The sequence below is a fragment of the Centroberyx affinis genome, unplaced genomic scaffold (assembly GCF_046629955.1).
Source record: "Centroberyx affinis isolate AG114_WGS23_722 - 3 ecotype Tasmania unplaced genomic scaffold, CSIRO-AGI_Caff_v1 ptg002815l_1, whole genome shotgun sequence".
In the NCBI taxonomy this organism is placed as follows: Eukaryota; Metazoa; Chordata; class Actinopteri; order Beryciformes; family Berycidae; genus Centroberyx; species Centroberyx affinis.
Window position 1 is genome coordinate 38,349 of NW_027280959.1, and position 18,003 is coordinate 56,351.

Below are 18,003 nucleotides of genomic sequence, written 5' to 3' on the forward strand. Positions count from 1 at the left end.
AGATGGTATGAAGGACTGCTTTTTTTTGTTTGGTGCATGCAGACTGAGCACAAGCATGCATTCAAAGTTACGACTGACTCTTATACTTGTGCAGGTCCTGACGTTACCTAATGTGTTGTAAGGTCTTGTCACACAGAGCCTGGCCTGGCCCTGAGACTGGGGTCAGTAAACCTTGTCCCAGTAATGAGGAACAGGGAGTTTGGCAGCCCGCCTCAGAACTGGCAATGAACAGTATAGACTGGTGGGCAGCCTGAATGTTGCAGTGTGCTTCAGTGACAGGTACTGCAAATTAGTCTGATACGACGCAGCGGGCACAACATGTCTTTGTGGTTTTGTGAAAAACAAAAAAAAACCTTGCATACAAATGTGCAGCCTAGAAGAATGGTACACTTTCATTTGTTTTTAGATTAACTTTTGTTTTCTGCGTTCCCTTCCCTTGTTTTCTATGGGGAGGATGATGTAATTCTTTGTAATTTTTTATTTTCGCTGTATTTCATGTTTGACCTATACTCCCATATCTCCTCTTTACCTTATGTGACCTGCTGTAAATCACAGGAATTTTACATTAAGTCTAAATCCCCTGGAAAAAAAGGCCAGTAAAACCTCAATAGGTGAAATCCAAAAGTCGATCGCTAGGGGCCAAAACAATGTTAGATTCCTTGGAAAAGAACTCAACAATACATATGCTTAGTATTTTATGGATTATGAAAGAGCAGAGAGGGCCCAGTGAGGATAATGTTGCAAATGACATGCGTGGGTGTGTACATGCAGGGGCAAGTATGAACACTAAAGTGTGCTCTTTATTTTTCATGAAGAGCATGACGGTCTGGAGCCCCGCTCAAGTGCATTCCTCTCTCATCTGTACTTTATCTTACAGGTTGTTATACACATATCAGAGTTACACCATAGTAATTAATTATTCGCTCGGTTGGAATGAATCTTTCAGTGAGCTAGCAGAGATGATTTATAGTTGACCTCATGTCGACTTCTACACAAACTGCTTCCCCTGACTCTGCCTTACAAACCATGTCTTACTGTCTGTCTCACTGTAATGCCTCAAACAAATAAAATATTAACTACTTTAGCAGAACAAAATATGAGTCTGAAAGTCTTCTTATTGAACAAACAGCAAAGACGAACCCAAATAACAGTTGCTACACTGGGGATAGTATTTCCCAGATAACCCTTACACCAACTAAAACAAGTTAAAAAGCAACTGACAATGTTTGTATCTAAATGGCTTTAATTTACAATTATGTACAAAAGTAAACGTATATGGACAAAAATATCTGACATTTAAACATTCCTTGTAAACAGTGATGAATTTCACATCAAATAGACATGGCTTATGTGCAGAGGCTCGCCCAGCATTTTAACACTTGTTAGCACAAAGAGCATAGCTAGCTGGAGCTCGTGGCTTGCTCTAGACAGGATGGTTATGAGTTTATAAGTGTGATATCAGCTGTTACAGAGCACTGGTGTGCAGTGAGCTCAACTATTTTAACTACCTTTGGACAGTTAATGCAACCTGTGCATGTCACTTCATATTAACAAAGCTTACGGCATTACAACACAAAGACCATGTGAGAAACAATCATTCAGTGCCAGAAAATGTTTTTGCATTTTGTGTGCATCATCAAAGAGATCCATTTTAGTAACTATGGCAACAACCACCAATAAAGTGTAAATGGCAGAGTGCTCCAGACGGGAGCAGGAAAGGATAGAGATAGTGGACCACCGTTGACCGGCGGTTGTGTAATGTCCAACATGTTCTCCCTCTGTCCTTCCTCCGACCCGCTGACAGCCCGGGTGGTCAAGAGTCTGGCTCTGGAGGGGGCGAGCTCTTCCCTCTCAGCAGGGGAGGGGGGCAGAGTGGGGAGGGAGCATGTTTCAATCGAGGGTGAGCACCCAACCCTTAGCCACCTAGAGAAAATCTCTGAGGTGAAACTGAGCAGATCCTCTGGAGAGGACCGGATTGATGGGAGGCTGGAGAGATCCGTCTCCTCCTGGAACCTCTGTGAGAAAGGAGGAGAGAAGAGAAGTTAGAGCAAACAGTCTGTATGCACTAGACAGTAAGAGAGAGGTTTCAGGTCACAAGATCTGTCTACAGGAAAACAAATACATGTCCCAGATGAATGTACTTTACTTAAGTTCACATAATAAATTGAATAATGATTCCAACAGGGTCATGAATGCAGTAAACAATCACATGACAAGCAATGTGAGACAGTTCTGGCCATTGGTTACCTTGTCTATGAAACAACATGTTTTTTTTTTTTAATTCATACCTCTGTATGTTTGTTCCTCTTTATAATTTTATCCAGTGTTTGCTTTAGATCGAAGATGAAGGAGTGATTTAGGTGTTCGTTGTACAGGCTTCTGAGAAGCACATGCCAGGAATCCAAGAGGACAACTGCAGCGGGAAACACACAACACTGGAGGGAAAGAAAGAACCAAATCAAAATTCAAAATAATATTCTTATGAGCTTTATGGGCATTAAATACTTCAGTATCTGTTGCCAAAGCAAAAAAGTTGTAATAAAAGTAGCAAGAAGCAACACTTTATCAAGCACAACACTTCTGACAAATCATGACAAGAATCACATCACACAACCACTAACAGATGAAACCCAAGACAATTTGGAAGGAAGATATGTTTTCAGAAAAGAGAACATAATCTCAGATCGATGAGATTAACTGTGGGTACACAGAGCAAGGGCTCACACGGAGCCTTGATCATCTGGTATTTAAAAACTCCATGAAGATTAGGTGAAAGCTAATGGCCATCCTGTTAAAAAACACTAAAATGTCTCACAGGACAAGTTTGATGTGGAAAAATACTGTAAGACTTAAGATCTATGACCCATTTATTGTGTGTATATATAATCCTTATGTTTCCTTTGTAAATGATGTAACAACTCACCGGATCAGTGTCACACAGCATGCCTTTTTTGTAGTGGTGCACAACATAGTAATCTTTAGGAAATACTGTCCGCTAGAAGGAAAAAAAAGAGACAAAGATGTGAATAAAGTGATAGATGAAGAAATAGGTCAATTAAACTGTGAGTTTGAAAAGGACAATACTTGACTGGTAAATTATGGAGCAATATAACTACAAAGGTGAAACAATAGTGCATTGTTTGATCCCCTTGACCTTATGTTACTGGGCATGTGAATGGTGAACAGTAAAGTTTGACTGTAAGGGTCAAGGTATGGAACTTTGTTCATTTGGTCAATTAAATCTCTTTAATAATACATTACATTATATTTGTATAGTGCTTTTCTAGATACTCAAAGACACTTAAAGATTTTGTTTGAAAACTACACCTCCACCCTTTGACCACCACTTACAAAATCATTGATTGCACAATCGATAACAGTGATGGTACTTTTTAAAGGATAGAAGGTAACTCTTTGGTTGACAACATGATAACACTCTTACTCTTACTCTTAACACAGGATCCTCTACACTTTAGAAACATTGAATGATTGACTCTGTACACACAGTCAGTCAAGGTGGGAAGAGGGCCAAGTAAAATCAGTGTTAAACTTACAAATCCAGTTGGGTTAGAGTCAATAGTTGTTTTAATGTTTTTGACACCTTCCCAGTCAAAGTCACATCCACCACATTGGACAGTCAAGAATGATAGCAACAGCAAAACTGTTTGGGAGACAGTGAGAGAAAGGAAGGAGGAGGAGACAGAGGTGGAGAGAGATTCAGATTAATTGGTGGAAACTTTCTGTGGTTTGCAAGGTCCGTTCAAACGGCATACTTACTAAGAAACATCACCTCATTTCCTGCTTCAATTAGCTATTTGTGCAGGAACTATATAAACAGAGCCTGTTGCTGACCCAACTCCAATATAATGAATGTTAACGCACTGGAAATTCAATGTTAACAAGACAAGCTTGTCAAAAAAAATGTGTTTAATTTACTGATTATTAAACTGGACAATCTAATAATAAGTTCTGTTATTCAATTATTTTTCTATAGATTTGCAAAACAAAGTTTGTCAAAAATGCCTTAATATGCACAAAGTTAATGTTTCTCACCTGGCAGTGACATCCTTTTATCTTTCTAAGAATGGACACTTCTCCATTTCTCTTGTTGAGAGCAGTCACTCTGCAGATAGGTTTTCAGTATCAGTCTGTGAAAGACAAAGTTTCCTCTTCTGTGGTTTCTTGAGGTCTTTGACACAGAGAGCGTTGCTGTCTTTTCCTTCACTGCTCAGTCTCCAGTCTTCTTGTTGACATCTCTTTCAAAATTCTTCCTTTTGTGTTCCTTTGGTACTTTCCAAATACAGCCCCCTTTATCCTGACACGCAATCCTGCTCTCACTTTGGATTTTCCCACTTGAGCCTGACTGGCTGCAGTCTCTCCCTGCCGTAGCTTTTTTTTAAAAACAAAACATATCTCTTTCCTTTCCCCTTTCTCTGTTCCTGTTGACCCAGAATTTTCCAGCCCTGCCTAATTTGAATCACTCCTTTCTCCCTCGAAACTGGTTAATGGATAGAGCGAGAGAGACACAGGCCTGCTCTTCCCTCTCCCTCCCTCTGGGCACTCTGTGTATCCTTACTCAGACAGAGGCTGGGCTCAAAGTGAAAGTGCTTGCTATCAAATCTGGATTGCTGTCTGCTCCCTTTAAGTCTCAGCCCCTCCCACTACCACACGTTTTACCTCACTATTGACTGACCCAGCCCCCTCCCCCTGCTCCCTCTCATTCCCTGACCCCCACCCCCTACCCCCATCCTCCCCCTCCAAACCAGGCCCGAGGAGGCTTAGTCATGCAGTTGGAGCGTATGTTTTTCATTTCTACTCTCCCCCACACCTCTGTGCTTGTGGATCCACTTGCCTTTTCCCTCCAGAGCCGGTACACAATACCCGTCCTGACTAATCATCACATGACAAGGGATTTTCATAAAACAAGAATTAAATTGCAACACTGCATGACAAAACCTGCAAGTCATTCACTGACTGAGTTATCTTTAGTAATTACTGTGAAAATATGATCCAGTGTGGTGGAGGGTCTGATGATGATGTCTCACTTGGTGCGCAGCTGTCATCCTCTCCGCTATGTTTTGGCCTGTCATGTCAGGTTGCGTTGCGTCACCATGTGCGATTCGGAAGAGGAGTTGATCAATAAAGGAAGGAAGCACTGTTATTTCCTTGAGTCACACAGGACTTGTTCCTGAACATGTGCTTTGTAAACAGGCCAAAAGAAGCAGTGCCGTTTCCAGATGCCCCGTCTCTCTGAGGGGAAATGGAAACTAGAGAGTGCCTCATCAGTACCAAGGCATTTTTAACTCTCCCTGAGGCATCATCAACCGGAAACCTCTTCACCTATACTATGTATTTTAACAGAGGGTATAAATATCCCATCATCAAGCTGTCTTCCTGTCTCCTATATCACTCTGAGAGTTTGTAATACAGGGTGGGCTTACATATTGGCCAAGTAAACATGCAACTAATTTGTGGACCTGTAACAAATTATCTTTGTTCTTTTAGTTTGTATTAGTGAAACTTGCATAACGAAGCCCAGATTTGAGCGAGAAGTAGAAAAACAAAATTAAAGTTAAAAACTCTATTGGGTAACACTACTGTTCAGTAGTAGATTCATTTTAATAAGACAGCTACAATCAATCTTAATAATATTTACAGAATTGCACTAAATCCAATACAGGTTACATGCCAGTGTTTTTACACAATCACTACATAAATGCAGCCGGGGCAAAAAATAAAAAAAAATGTATGTCTCCAATTTAAACAAAGCAGTATGTCTGTGAATTTTATTGACTGAACTCTGCAAACTTCAGCAAAGCGACAGGCTCAAATGACTATGAAAACAAAAACAAAAAAAATGCAGCTTTTTAGTGGAGCAATGTGTGGCTGGCTCGTTAAGAAGCGAATCCCCGCTGAGTCCGGCAGTACTGGAGAGAGGCCTTATTATGCAACCATTTTGTGCACTTCAGGACACCAGAAAACCTTAAAGTGTTGTCTTACACCACTTGAGATTTCTTGGCTGACAGCCATTCATTGTAAAAAAGCATGTGAGTGGGAGCTGGCAGAGAGAGAAGTGCTGCTCTCCCCCACTTCACTTTCATTCCCTCTTTGTTTTTTCAGTTCGCCACAAGATGGAGCCAATTATGGAATACAAGAGGATGCTAGACCGACCATACAAATTGATTTATTTTGTTTAAAAACATCTGTACACAAGTTAACAATCAGCCAACCATTTTATAATAACTTAGATTTTACATGTTAGGATGAAAACGTCTTTTACAAGAAATCCCTGACAAATAAAAACGCTCATACATTATACAAAACTGAATGTGTCATGGATTTTTCAGAAAGAGAATCATGAATGAGCCAAAGAATTTCTGTCATCCATTCACACTCATCTTCTTCCCTTTCACTCCACCAAATCCCACAGAATTAACAAAGGTGACGATAAAAACATATTTGCTCTCACTTTTCTTGCCTCAATGTCAACCTTCTCCCTCTTGTCAATTCCCCTACCTCCCCCCTCCTCCCTGCCTCCCTGTCACTGGCTGGGGCTCCTCTCCCCTCCTCTGACGGCCGTCATCAGATGACTCTTATAGGTTTTGCTGAGCCCGGTCATCCAGAACTTGAGCAGCCGGACGTTGTCCTCCTCCCCTGGCCCTGTAGCGCCCAGGAGGGCCAGCACCTTCTGGGTGTCCTCCCTCCCTCGCCCGTCCACCTTGGAGAACTTGAACAGCACTTTGACTTTACTGGAAGATGACGGGATAGAACAGATAGGAAGGGGTAGAAGACAAAAAGGGGAGGAAGGGTGAGCGAAGGCAGGTAGGAAAGTAGATGCAGAATGAAATCTATAGGTTTTTTTTAGTACATTGAAAAATGTAAGTTATTTCATATAACTTTTGTTTTATTATAGTATCCATGATTATGTGTTAACGGAAAATCTTAGTCGAACCCCAGTAGTCAACTGGTGTCTGTGTGATGAATGAATGTAGAAGTCTTACTCACTTCATCCACTCCTCCTTCAGACACAACAGGCAGTGAGACACCACATCTACAGACAGGTTCTCATTCGATAAAGCCACCTCAAGCTTATTTAGCAACGTGGGACCTGAGGAAAGATGACAGAGATTCAGGCAGTTAAGTCAAGTCAAGTCAAGTCTATTTATATAGCCCTTTGTCACAAGCATGTCTCAGAGGACTTTACTGAGAGTGTGTCCAGCTAGGTCTAACTAAACACAATCAATGGTGAACAAAGTTATGTAAGACAAACATAGCAAACAAAAAAAAACACAGGTAGGCAAGAGCAGATTTAGCAAGACAAAACAAACTACCTATTCTATTAAACACAATCAATGGTGAACAAAGTTATGTAAGACAAACTTAGCAAACAAAAAAATCACCGGTAGGCAAGAGCAGATTGAGCAAGACAAAACAAACTACCTATTCTACTATTCTAACCTACCCGGCACCCCAGCCTTAGACCCTAAATGCACACAAGGAAAAACTCCCAAGAAAAACCTTGGTAGGAAAACTTGGAAGAAACCTTGGGCGAGCTGAGGCAAATAGGGATCACCCCCCCCCCCCCCGGGACGGCTTATTGTGCAATAGGTGCCGGGCAAAACACTGACAGAGTCATGGACAACAATAATGACAGAAGCAAAACAGTTAATCAGTTGACTCTGTTGCCTCTTCCAAAAGCAATCAACTTCTTTATAATAACTTTATTTTGATTTTTTTAAGGTATATAAATAAGGGAAAGTGCTGTATGCTTTCAGACATTCAGAGGAGGAGCAGACTTTAAGGCGGTGATTCGCCCCAGTATGCATGCTCACCCTTATCTGTGGGCTGTGTGTTCGCACTGCTGATGGTGAACTGATAAAGCGAGGAGATGTCATCTTCACCTACAGCCGAGAACTGACAGCTTCTCTCTGTGCCGACGTCTACCAACACTGAAAACTCTACAGGAAAAAAATAAAAATACAAAGTTAAAATCAACACAGTCATACATGACCTGTGGGCTCAGCAGTGTCTGAGGGGTTCATACTGGGATCTACGGGTCACTACAGTGTGAGTCTGGAGAGCCTCCTGTACCTGAGGAGCTGACGTGGGCTGGGATGGGCACATCGGGGCTGAGACCCAGGAAGTTGCATTTGTAGGCCTCCTCATACTGGGCGCTGTACGGCACGGACCGCACACAGCCTACTGGGAGCAAGGACTGATGGGACATACAGGACAACCACAGATTCAGATTATAAATACGGTTTCTTAGCATACAGATGAATATATCTCAGTAAATGAGTCAAAAAAAGCTAAATACTGGCATAAGCAGAAATAAGCCCAATAAGTGTTAGTGGTTAATGTTAGATGGCTGTAACAGGTACAAGCGTGTTCTATTAAGTTGAATTCAACTGATGACACATTTATTACAATGTGGCTCAGCTGATGAGGATCCTCACAGGTGTCCATACTTAACCCCTGTCTTAGACGATATTCAACCACAGTTAGACCATTTCTCCTAATGAGCAACAAGGGATGCACCGGCAGCAGCAGCCCAGAGTACCTTGAGCATTGTAAAAGCTGATTGGATGAGCCCAGGGTCCGCGCCTCTCCATATGACCTGATTTCCCATGAGCACGTGCCACGCTAGCTGACGGAACTCAGCAGCCCCGAGGATCTGTGGACCAAATCTGTATTATAAGACAGCTCATAGATATGTGTGAGGTTAAAAGGCTGAGTGGGAATTATGAAGCAGTGAGCTGACTATAGTGAAAGCAAAATAGTGTTTGATACGATATAAATAATGTGAATTAACCTTTCACAGAACGTATCAAATTAACGTAATAAAAATATGATTCCTTCCACAAATGCCTATGTGATGGTCCACCTATTCAATGATTGGGGAAACACTGTGGTTGAGCATTTCTAAGCTTCTTTCTCTATCTTTTAACTTGTATGGTTCTGCCCTCTCCTTAAACCTAAGTCATTCATGGAATTTTTCACAATTAACATAATGACAAACTCAAAAAGTACCCAAAGATCACCTGTCTCAAGTGCCTCAGTGACCTGAACTTTGGGCCTGGAAATCCCTCCAATTTTGCATCATCACGCAGGAAGTCTCTGTCCAGTTCGCTCTCTGATTGGTGCCGCTGTGGTCTGGACCCGCCCCCTTCTGCTCCCTCCCAGCAGCTCATTTCCTCTTCTTGCTCTTTGGGGAAACAAAAATTGTCTTTCAAGCCCAGGCCAAGGTTCATGCCTTGGGTGCATTCCTCGTTGGTTAGAACACACATGTAAGGCTATTCTTGTCCACCAGTATTAATGACTTCACAGCTTGTTTGAAGGAAGCTGTTTTAACCACAGGAAATCATTACAAGGCTCTACAGGAATGTGATGTGCACATGACCCCCACTCATCCTCTTTTTCCAAAACACTACAAATGCTGTGTAATTAAGCTGCCGATCACCCAATATAAGTCATAAAACTTGACCCTTATCTAGGCCTAATTTATACTACTACTACTACGATGACTACTTCTACTTCTACTAATAACAATAAATAATACAATAGGGTGCTATAGAAAGTCAAAATTTTGCCTTCAATAAATGGTTAAAGTGATCCAGCTCAGTTACAATTTCTCAGGACCCAAAACTGATTAGAAAAGTTAACTTGACTTCTGTGGCATTTGCATCCTTTCAAAGCCCAGTTTACACACACACAACTTGTGTGCGGTCAAGTCCTGCTACTTTGGGCCTGGGATTTTGGATTCAGGCTGGAGTGACTGACTGTTCATACTTCAGTTTTGGTGGTCATGCCACTGAACTACATCTTGTTTGAGATTATGAACACGCATAGCGTGAATTGCATGGAGGATTGTTTTACACACCTATACGTACAGTACTGTGTAAAAGTCTTAGGCACATGTAAAAAAAATTCTGTAAAGCAAAGATGCTTTCAAAAAATAATGAAATGAAAAGTTTGTAAATATCAAAGAACTGTACTATAAAGAGCAGTCTACTGACACACTAATGCAGAAAACAAATAAATAAACATTCAAGACAAAATTTATATAAAAAATCTAGGGTATACCTGTTAGTATTCATATTATACAGGATAAAGTGGTTGCCAATTAATTTCTATGTCATTTCATTACAGCTTGGTATGAATGAACAATCATTATAATGTCTGTAATGGTTTCCTTTCGCTTTGGGAAATCTATAACATAAAACAATTCTCATTCAGTGTACCAAAAAAACCCCACAAAGGGCCCAGGACTAATAAAACGGAACAAGGTCTAAGTTCCAAAACCTAAGAGCCATTCAACTAACAGAAACACTTGATTAAACTGATGTAAACACTTTCCGGAAAGCCAAGAAGTCACATGTTGTAGTACAATGGTTAAGTGAATCACGCCATTCTTTCCCCATAGCCTCTCCTACTGGTCTGACACAGTGAATCAGACTTTCACGGTAAACATAGCAGACTGGTGCTTCAACTCCAGTACATTGTGCAAGCACATGACATCCGTTTATATCATTGTCTTCAGGGAGCCAAACCTTTGCTTGGAAAGCAAGAGACACTGGACCTTTGCCCAAACCAACTGATACTCTTTCTGGTAATGTCAGTGTTATTGGACAATTCTAGGTCTCCAACTTTTATCCACTTACAGGGATGAACAGATGGTTAGACGGGTAAATATATAAGTCTGTGTGGACTACAGTCAAGTAAAAAAACAAAAAGTCATCCTGTGTGATTAAGAAAGACGTGTCTGTCACTTGAATGTCTACCTGTCTGTCTCTCTATGAGCACCAGTGTGTCCTCGGTGGGGGCTCCTTCCAGCAACTTCTCTGTCAGCCGACTCCCACAGGCCTTCAGCAGCCTGGACAAGCCAGGAGGGGAAAACACACAGGATGTCAAGGTTTGTGATTAAATCTTAGTCATAGTGGGAAAAACAGAGAGATTGGATACAATAGCGAAACTGACAGTATACCAGCCTTTGCCATTCTGGGCAACTCACCAGCTGAAGGAGGAGTGCAGGCTGGCCCAGAGGTTGGGGTGCTGCGTGAGGGAGGTTAGTGAGCGGGCCGCGTTGCCGCTCCTCTGGTGGGGGAAGACTGCAGGTGAGAAAACACTGTTCATCCTCACCGCTCGCTGGGGACAGACTCCTTGCTCACTGTCAAACACCTGTGGAAGAGGACAGTGCCAGGAAAAATCAGTCTGGGACATTCTGACATTATAGTCTTTATTTTTATAGCGCTTAGCTGTTTACAAAGCTGCTTTACAGATAAAACAACAGCAAAGGAATGAAATAACAGAGGAATAATAGAATAAAAGGAAAGAAGAAGAAAAAACAGGAGGAGATAAAACAATTCGGAGCATCGATAAATTAATAAATACAAATTTTACATAAATAAAACTTTACAAAACCTCCTAAATTTTAAGAAGTGATATAAAAGAGGCTAATGAAGAGGCTAGCCTGAGCTCCTCAGGTAAGCTCTACCAAAGCCTCGGAGGCCCGATCACTCAGCCTAGACTGGAATAACAAAGACAGCCTGGTCCGAGGACGTCAGGCTGCGCACTGGCTCATAGGGTGTTAAAAGATCAGAGACGTAAGTGGGGGCCAGACCCATATGAGCCTTAAAATCAATCCTAAAGCTCACAGGTAGCCAATGCAGAGAGGATAATACAGGAGTAATGCGTTTTCTTTTCTTGGTTCTAGTAAGAGTGAGCTGCAGCATTTTGAATAGTTGTAATTAAGCTGCAATTAAGTTCCCTAACACTAACAAATGAGTGCCTATTCATGGTATTCTGTTACATCACCACACAGCCTTGATAGGAAAATAACAAGTGATTGTAATAAAGTAACAGGTGAATATAATCAAATGACAGCCACAGCCAATGAGCTGGGTATATGGTAAAGTACGATGTTGATAGGAAATGCATGTAACATCATGGGAATACAATGAATTGAATAGGCCTTCATCATTCCATCTGAGAAATATGAATATGTGTGAATTGTATGAATTGTTTTCAAAATATAAGGATAGTTGAGCTGAAGATGTTTGGACAAAGCCTAAACTTAAGACATACAGTCTCATTAAGCACCAGTTTGCACCTGAACCATATGTTACTCACAATCTAACGAAAGGTAAGAAGATCATTATGTGCACAGTTAAGATCAGGCACATTACCTCTCGCTATTGAAACTGGATGATACAGTAATACTCTGCGGAAGAACGACTGTGTTCACTCTGTGGTTTAAATGAGATTGAAAATGAAATTCACTTTATGTTTTATTGCAGAAAGAGTGCCAGCTCCAGGGTGACAACAGTGACACCGCTCCACCTGCCCTCTCTGTGGAGCCCCCTTCCACACTCCCCCCACCTCTGCCCTGGACTCCCCCACCTCTATCCCCACTCCCCTCTGACTCTCCAGCATCCACTCCCTCCCCTGTCTCTCCTCTTAGGTTCACAAGCCAGATGGAGGACTTGGTGAAGTCTGGGATCATAATGATCCCAATCACCCCCAGCTTGGCCAGGTCATGGGTATTGCCATCAGTGTCGGCAGCAACTAGGACACCCTGGGCCTCTGCTGTTCAAGAACTGTTATTCATAAATTATCTGATAGCAAGCTGAGGCCCTGGGAGAGAACAACCTTCCCAAATACAATAGCCACAGTGTCAAGACAAATATTAGATAAGCGGGTCACAGTAAAATCTTCCAATCCTACAAATTTGATTCACATTCCCTGTAAGCCAAGTATCTCAGGCCTTGCTCCAACAAACCTAAAACTAGCCCTATTTAATATTAGGTCCCTGTGTAACAAGTCACTTTTAATCAATGATTTTATAACCTCTTACAAGCTTGATTTTATGTTTTTAACAGAGATTTGGCTGGACACCAAGAATGGGAATCCTATCCTTATTGAATCCACCCCACCAAATTTCATATTTTAGTTTGAAGCACAACAGAACAAAAAAGGAAGGGGTGTTTGTGCCTTTTTTAGGGATAGATTCCTTTGTAAGTTATCATTTGGAGAATTCTCATCCTTTGAATATGTGTCGTTTAAAATAGAAATGAAATTCTCTCCATGTATTCTATATATAGTTATATACAGGCCACCAAAATACTCCCCACATTTCCTTGATGATTTTACTGAGATGCTTTCAATTATCTGCACTGAATTTGACTGTGTAGTAATTACGGGTGATTTTAATGTACACATAGATAATGCCAGTGACAAAAATGCCAAAGAACTTTCAGTCATACTTGACACGTTTGATCTGTCTCAACATGTGAAAGGGCCGACCCATACTAGAGGACATACTCTAGATCTGGTTATTACTAAGGGTGTTAACATTTCAAATGTCACTGTGCTTGATGTTGCTCTATCAGATCATTTCTGTGTATTCTTTGATCTGTCTATTACACCAAAAATCAACATTAGATCTGAAACTGTTAAAAAAAGGTACATTAATGAGAATACCAGAACACTTTTTATGAAAGCCATCAAATCTGAAACTGCCCCAGCTTCAAATCATGTTGATGATCTACTGAATACCTTCAATTCTAAAATTTCAAATGTAATTGATGCCACTGCTCCTGCTAAGGTTAAAATGATCGCTAGTAAGCAAAAGGCACCATGGAGAAACACTCATTCTGTAAGGGCACAGAAAAGGGAGTGCCTCCAGATTCACTTTGAAATCTATAAAGAAAAATTACATATTTACAGTCTGAACTTGAAAAGTGCTAGGCAATCATTTTTCTCTGAGATCATCAACAAGAACAGTAACAATTCACGCATCTTATTTGCTACCGTTGACAGGTTAACTAACCCTCCAGTTCCAATATCCCCAGAACTAGTTTCTACCAGCAAATGTAGCGAGTTTGCATCCTTTTTAATGACAAGATTCAAGGCATCAGACATGCTATTAACTCCTCAATGCCAAACAAAAAAGCATCATCACTGCAGTCTTCCAGAAGTAACTTGGTAGGTATGACACAATTTAATCCCATTGACGACAAAACACTTGAAGAAACTGTGTCCAATCTCAAATCATCCACCTGTTGCCTTGATGTTTTACCAACTAGCTTCCTTAAAACAGTTTTGAGCAGCCTGACGAAAGAACTAATACTTGTAGTTAACAATTCTCTCCAATCTGGCATTTTTCCAAAGGCTTTGAAAACTGCAGTCATGAAGCCGCTCCTAAAGAAGAGCAGTCTTGATGCTACTGTACTGGACAACAATCGACCTATATCAAACTTACCGTTTTTAGGTAAAGTTATTGAAAAAGTTGTTCACCAACAACTTATTAACTTTTTAATGCTGAACAATTGCTTCGATAACTTTCAATCAGGATTTCGGCCCCATCACAGCACTGAGACTGCACTCATAAAGGTACTAAATGACATTCGCCTGAACAATGACTCAGGCAAAGTCTCTGTTTTAGTACTGTTGGATCTTAGTGCTGCCTTTGACACTGTGGACCATACAATTCTATTACAAAGATTAGAAAACTGGGTGGGACTCTCTGGAACTGTCCTTAAGTGGTTCAAGTCATATCTTCATGACATTCATGACATTACTTTGGAAACCATTGGAAACTGTGTGTCCGAGCAGATGGCCATGACCTGCGGGGTTCCACAGGGGTCCATTTTGGGACCTCTCCTGTTCAATCTCTATATGCTTCCTTCAGGCCAAATCCTACAAAATAATTAAGTAGCGCAAATCTACATATCACTTACACCAGGTGACTATGGACCTGTTGAAACTCTGTGTCACTGCGTCGAACAAATCAATGACTGGATGCGGCAAGATTTTCTCCAACTAAACAGAGATAAGACCGAGATAATTGTCTTGGGAGCACAGAAAGAAAGACAGAATGTCTGCTCTCACCTTGACTCCCTGTCCCTCATAACTAAGCCAGAAATCTTGGCGTTATCCTGGACTCAGATTTAAATTTCAATAGCCACATCAAATCGGTAACTTCGTCAGCTTACTACCATCTAAAAAATATTGCAAGAGTCAGAGGACTAATGTCCAAACAAGACCTAGTAAGGCTTACCCACGCCTTTATTTCCAGTAGATTGGATTACTGCAATGGTCTGTTCACAGGGCTTTCAAAAAAAGCTCTTTGGCAACTCCAACTTATTCAGAACGCCGCTGCCAGGGTCCTGACAAAAACTAAGAAATACGACCACATTACACCAGTTCTAAAATCCTTACACTGGCTACCAGTCACTCAGAGAATTGATTTCAAAATCTTGCTGCTTGTCTACAAATCACTCTGTGGCTCCGGGCCCAAATACATCTCTGACATGCTTGTGCCATATGAACCTTCTAGGACCCTTAGGACATCTGGGGCTGGCCTACTGGCTGTCCAAAGAGTTAGAACAAAACAAGGTGAAGCAGCGTTTTGTTATCATGCAACACAGACCTGGAATAACCTCCCAGATGATACTAGACAAGCCCCGACTCTGACCACTTTTAAGTCAAAGCTAAAAACTTTCTTATTTTACACTGCCTACTCTACCCTGTAATGGCTAAAAACTTATATTTTCAGCTTAGCTTTTAAATAACCTTAATTTTAACTGTTTCTGTTCAGGATCCCAACAGAGCTGACACGGGCAAGTACAAATTTTCATTCATCTTGTCCAGGTAATGCTTACTTATTGTACTATATGTGGGGGGGGACAGAGCTTTACCCTGTATGATTCTCATCCATCTGTGGATGGTGAGGTTTTTGACCAAGAGGAGAATCTATGATTCTTGTCTGCCTTAGACAGTGAGATCTGACGTAAATATGAGATCAAGAGTAGAATCAGGAAGGACAGGGGAAAAGAAAATTACAAAAAAACATATGGGCTCACTCACAATGTGCATCTAAAAGTGGGAGAATTTGTTGTGTTCTTTTATCTTTCTATTTCACTTGATTTGAACTGCACTAGTTTACTTTTTAAGTCTTTTATCTTTTGTATCTCGTCTGTACTTTTGCACTTTTTAATTGTAAATCTTTTACCTTTACTGTATTTTTATCACTCTGTAAAGCACTTTGAATTGCCCCAGTGTATGAAATGTGCTATACAAATAAAGCTGCCTTGCCTTGCCTTGCCTTGCCCTCTATATAATGATTTGAGAATTGAGTTGTGTGATAAGCTAATTTATTTCTGATGGAAGACAGTCAAAGACTAGAATACCTGTTTAGAAACTATGACTTTGACACTGCCCGATATATCTCTAAGGCGTGGGAAAGAAGGAAGGAATCCTTATTTATTTTGAATCCTGAATGACATATTGGATACTATGATACCAAACTTCTGTACCTATAATGTAATCTGAAAGTGAATTGCAGATGGATAACATGTACTCTATGTTTTGATAACTGTACTTTTGTTTGATAGCTCTGTTTCATTTACAGTGTCTTGTAAGCCTATGTGGGCTGGGCACCAGTATGGTGTATGACACTATAATAAAATTAAATCAAAAATCAATATGTGTCCATGTGTATGTCCCTACCTTGAGGGCGGTGCTTTGAAGGCTCTGTATCGTAAGTCTAAGGTGGCGCAGCAGGAAAGGCCAGGAGTTGATGAGGTAGATCCTGTCCATGGCCACCATGACAACACTGTACCAACGCTGGAAGCCCCTGGCCAGGCTGTCTTTGATAAAGAAGGTGTGCGAGAACACAAAACCGTGTTGTTCATCCCCGAAGAAGATGGGACCCTCACGACCGGGACATACCTGAAGAAAAACGAAAGAGCGAGAGGATAGGAGGGGGCATATGAAGAGAAAGAGGGATAAAAAATGGGGTATGTTAATTTGGTGCATGATCCAGCTGAAGTTGCCAAGAAGAGGTGTGACTCACAAACACAAACACACAGACGTACGTCGCTGTTTACCTCACAGCTGAGGCTGCGTACGCAGGCCTGGCGTACCACACTGAAAAGCTGTGACTGTCTGGGATGCTGGTGGCTCAGGAAGCGGATACCTGTCTCATCATCAATGCTCACAAAGCCTGGGTGAGATGCAGGTAGAGACCGACAACCCTACAGGACGAAGAAAAGGGATAAATGACAGGACAATGGACTCACTTGTAGACCAAAAAAGTTGTAGCTTGAGTGTTATTAAGAGAAAGAAAGAAAGAAAGAAAGAGATAGTTGCACCATGGACACGTAAGATGGAAGCAAAGTATTTGTAGGCTGTCTGGGTCAGTTGACATTTGATTCGACACCCTGTCCTTGTCCCGTCTCTCCACTCACCTCACACATTTCTCCTCTCTGAGTGGCCGAGCTGTTGGCCCTCATGGTCAGCCCCTCACCCTCCCGATCCCCATCTCGGTCCCTGTCCCCAGGCACCGGGGCGCCTGCCTGGGGAGGAGAGGGGGACGGAGGGTGTAGCGCCTCGGTGCAGAACAATGTTCGAGGGCCATGGAGCTCACAGAAGTGACAGAGAGCAACCAGAGCATTCATCTGAGAGGGATAGAGGGAGGATGAGAGATGTTTATTGTGCTGTGGGAGTTGGATGTGAACATAACAAGTAGTCCATAACAACATTTGTCAGTAAGTTTCTGCTGGTCAATAACTATGACATTACTAGGTTGTTGAACTAATGCTTAGGCTAAGACACGGTCATTACAGCTTATATATCAAACACCCTTACCTTCAGCGCAGAACCCAATTCACCAAATGACTGGTGCTCAATACTTCACCAAAAGACATTCATTGGTCGCAGTGTCCAAAGGCCATTATGTAAATAACAGTATATTGGAACAAGGACGAGAAATAAACTCTACAAATCTTAATTTTGGTCGTTTTTCAAAACCCCATGCTTGATTCTTGGAGTTTCAGCTTTAGGTTTTGTACACTTCTCTTGTGTATTCTCTGTAGCTGCTGGCTCAACAACAGATCATGTGACGCACAGTCACGCGCTCAAGCACAAATGACGCATAGCGTTTACGTTACGCTACTTTTCTTCATTTTACTGCTTGGTTTGAATTTTTTTTGTTTATCGAAT

General features: G+C 41.4%; 2 protein-coding genes across 3 annotated transcripts; both read right to left on the reverse strand.

Moving 5' to 3' along the window:
- Nucleotides 1-832: 832 nt before the first annotated feature.
- LOC139658020 (uncharacterized) lies at nucleotides 833-4,584 on the reverse strand. Its single transcript, XM_071536030.1, has 5 exons — nucleotides 4,054-4,584; nucleotides 3,555-3,661; nucleotides 2,924-2,995; nucleotides 2,289-2,435; nucleotides 833-2,015 (listed from the first exon to the last, which is right to left on the reverse strand). Exons 1-5 carry the CDS (start codon nucleotides 4,064-4,066, stop codon nucleotides 1,659-1,661), a joined length of 696 nt encoding a protein of 231 aa, XP_071392131.1. The 5' UTR covers nucleotides 4,067-4,584; the 3' UTR covers nucleotides 833-1,658.
- Nucleotides 4,585-5,693: 1,109 nt separating this feature from the next.
- On the reverse strand, nucleotides 5,694-17,889 carry flcn (folliculin). 2 transcript variants are annotated; one of them, XM_071536020.1, is made up of 12 exons: nucleotides 17,650-17,889; nucleotides 17,250-17,459; nucleotides 16,890-17,036; nucleotides 16,510-16,731; nucleotides 11,012-11,178; nucleotides 10,782-10,873; nucleotides 9,042-9,205; nucleotides 8,561-8,674; nucleotides 8,092-8,215; nucleotides 7,833-7,958; nucleotides 7,006-7,108; nucleotides 5,694-6,749 (listed from the first exon to the last, which is right to left on the reverse strand). In XM_071536020.1, the coding sequence occupies exons 2-12, from the start codon at nucleotides 17,457-17,459 to the stop codon at nucleotides 6,542-6,544; spliced, it is 1,677 nt and encodes a 558-aa protein (XP_071392121.1). In that variant the 5' UTR covers nucleotides 17,650-17,889; the 3' UTR covers nucleotides 5,694-6,541. The 2 variants fall into 2 exon arrangements, with proteins under 2 accessions (XP_071392121.1, XP_071392118.1); XM_071536017.1 differs by having other exon boundaries at nucleotides 16,878-17,036.
- Between the last annotated feature and the right edge of the window lie 114 nt (nucleotides 17,890-18,003).

What these genes read in the sequence shown, in the direction of transcription:
- LOC139658020 (XM_071536030.1), bottom strand. An exon ending in ACTCTAACCCAACTGGATTT is followed by an intron (nt 2,996 to 3,554) that starts GTAAGTTTAACA and finishes TTTTCCTTCTAG; the next exon opens with CGGACAGTATTTCCTAAAGA. An exon ending in AGAGGAACAAACATACAGAG is followed by an intron (nt 2,016 to 2,288) that starts GTATGAATTAAA and finishes CCTTTCTCACAG; the next exon opens with AGGTTCCAGGAGGAGACGGA.
- flcn (XM_071536017.1), bottom strand. Translation starts at nt 17,459, where the DNA reads ATGAATGCTCTGGTTGCTCTCTGTCACTTCTGTGAGCTCCATGGCCCT. An exon ending in AGAGAGGAGAAATGTGTGAG is followed by an intron (nt 17,037 to 17,249) that starts GTGAGTGGAGAG and finishes TTCGTCCTGTAG; the next exon opens with GGTTGTCGGTCTCTACCTGC. An exon ending in AGCCCACGTCAGCTCCTCAG is followed by an intron (nt 7,959 to 8,091) that starts GTACAGGAGGCT and finishes TTTTTCCTGTAG; the next exon opens with AGTTTTCAGTGTTGGTAGAC.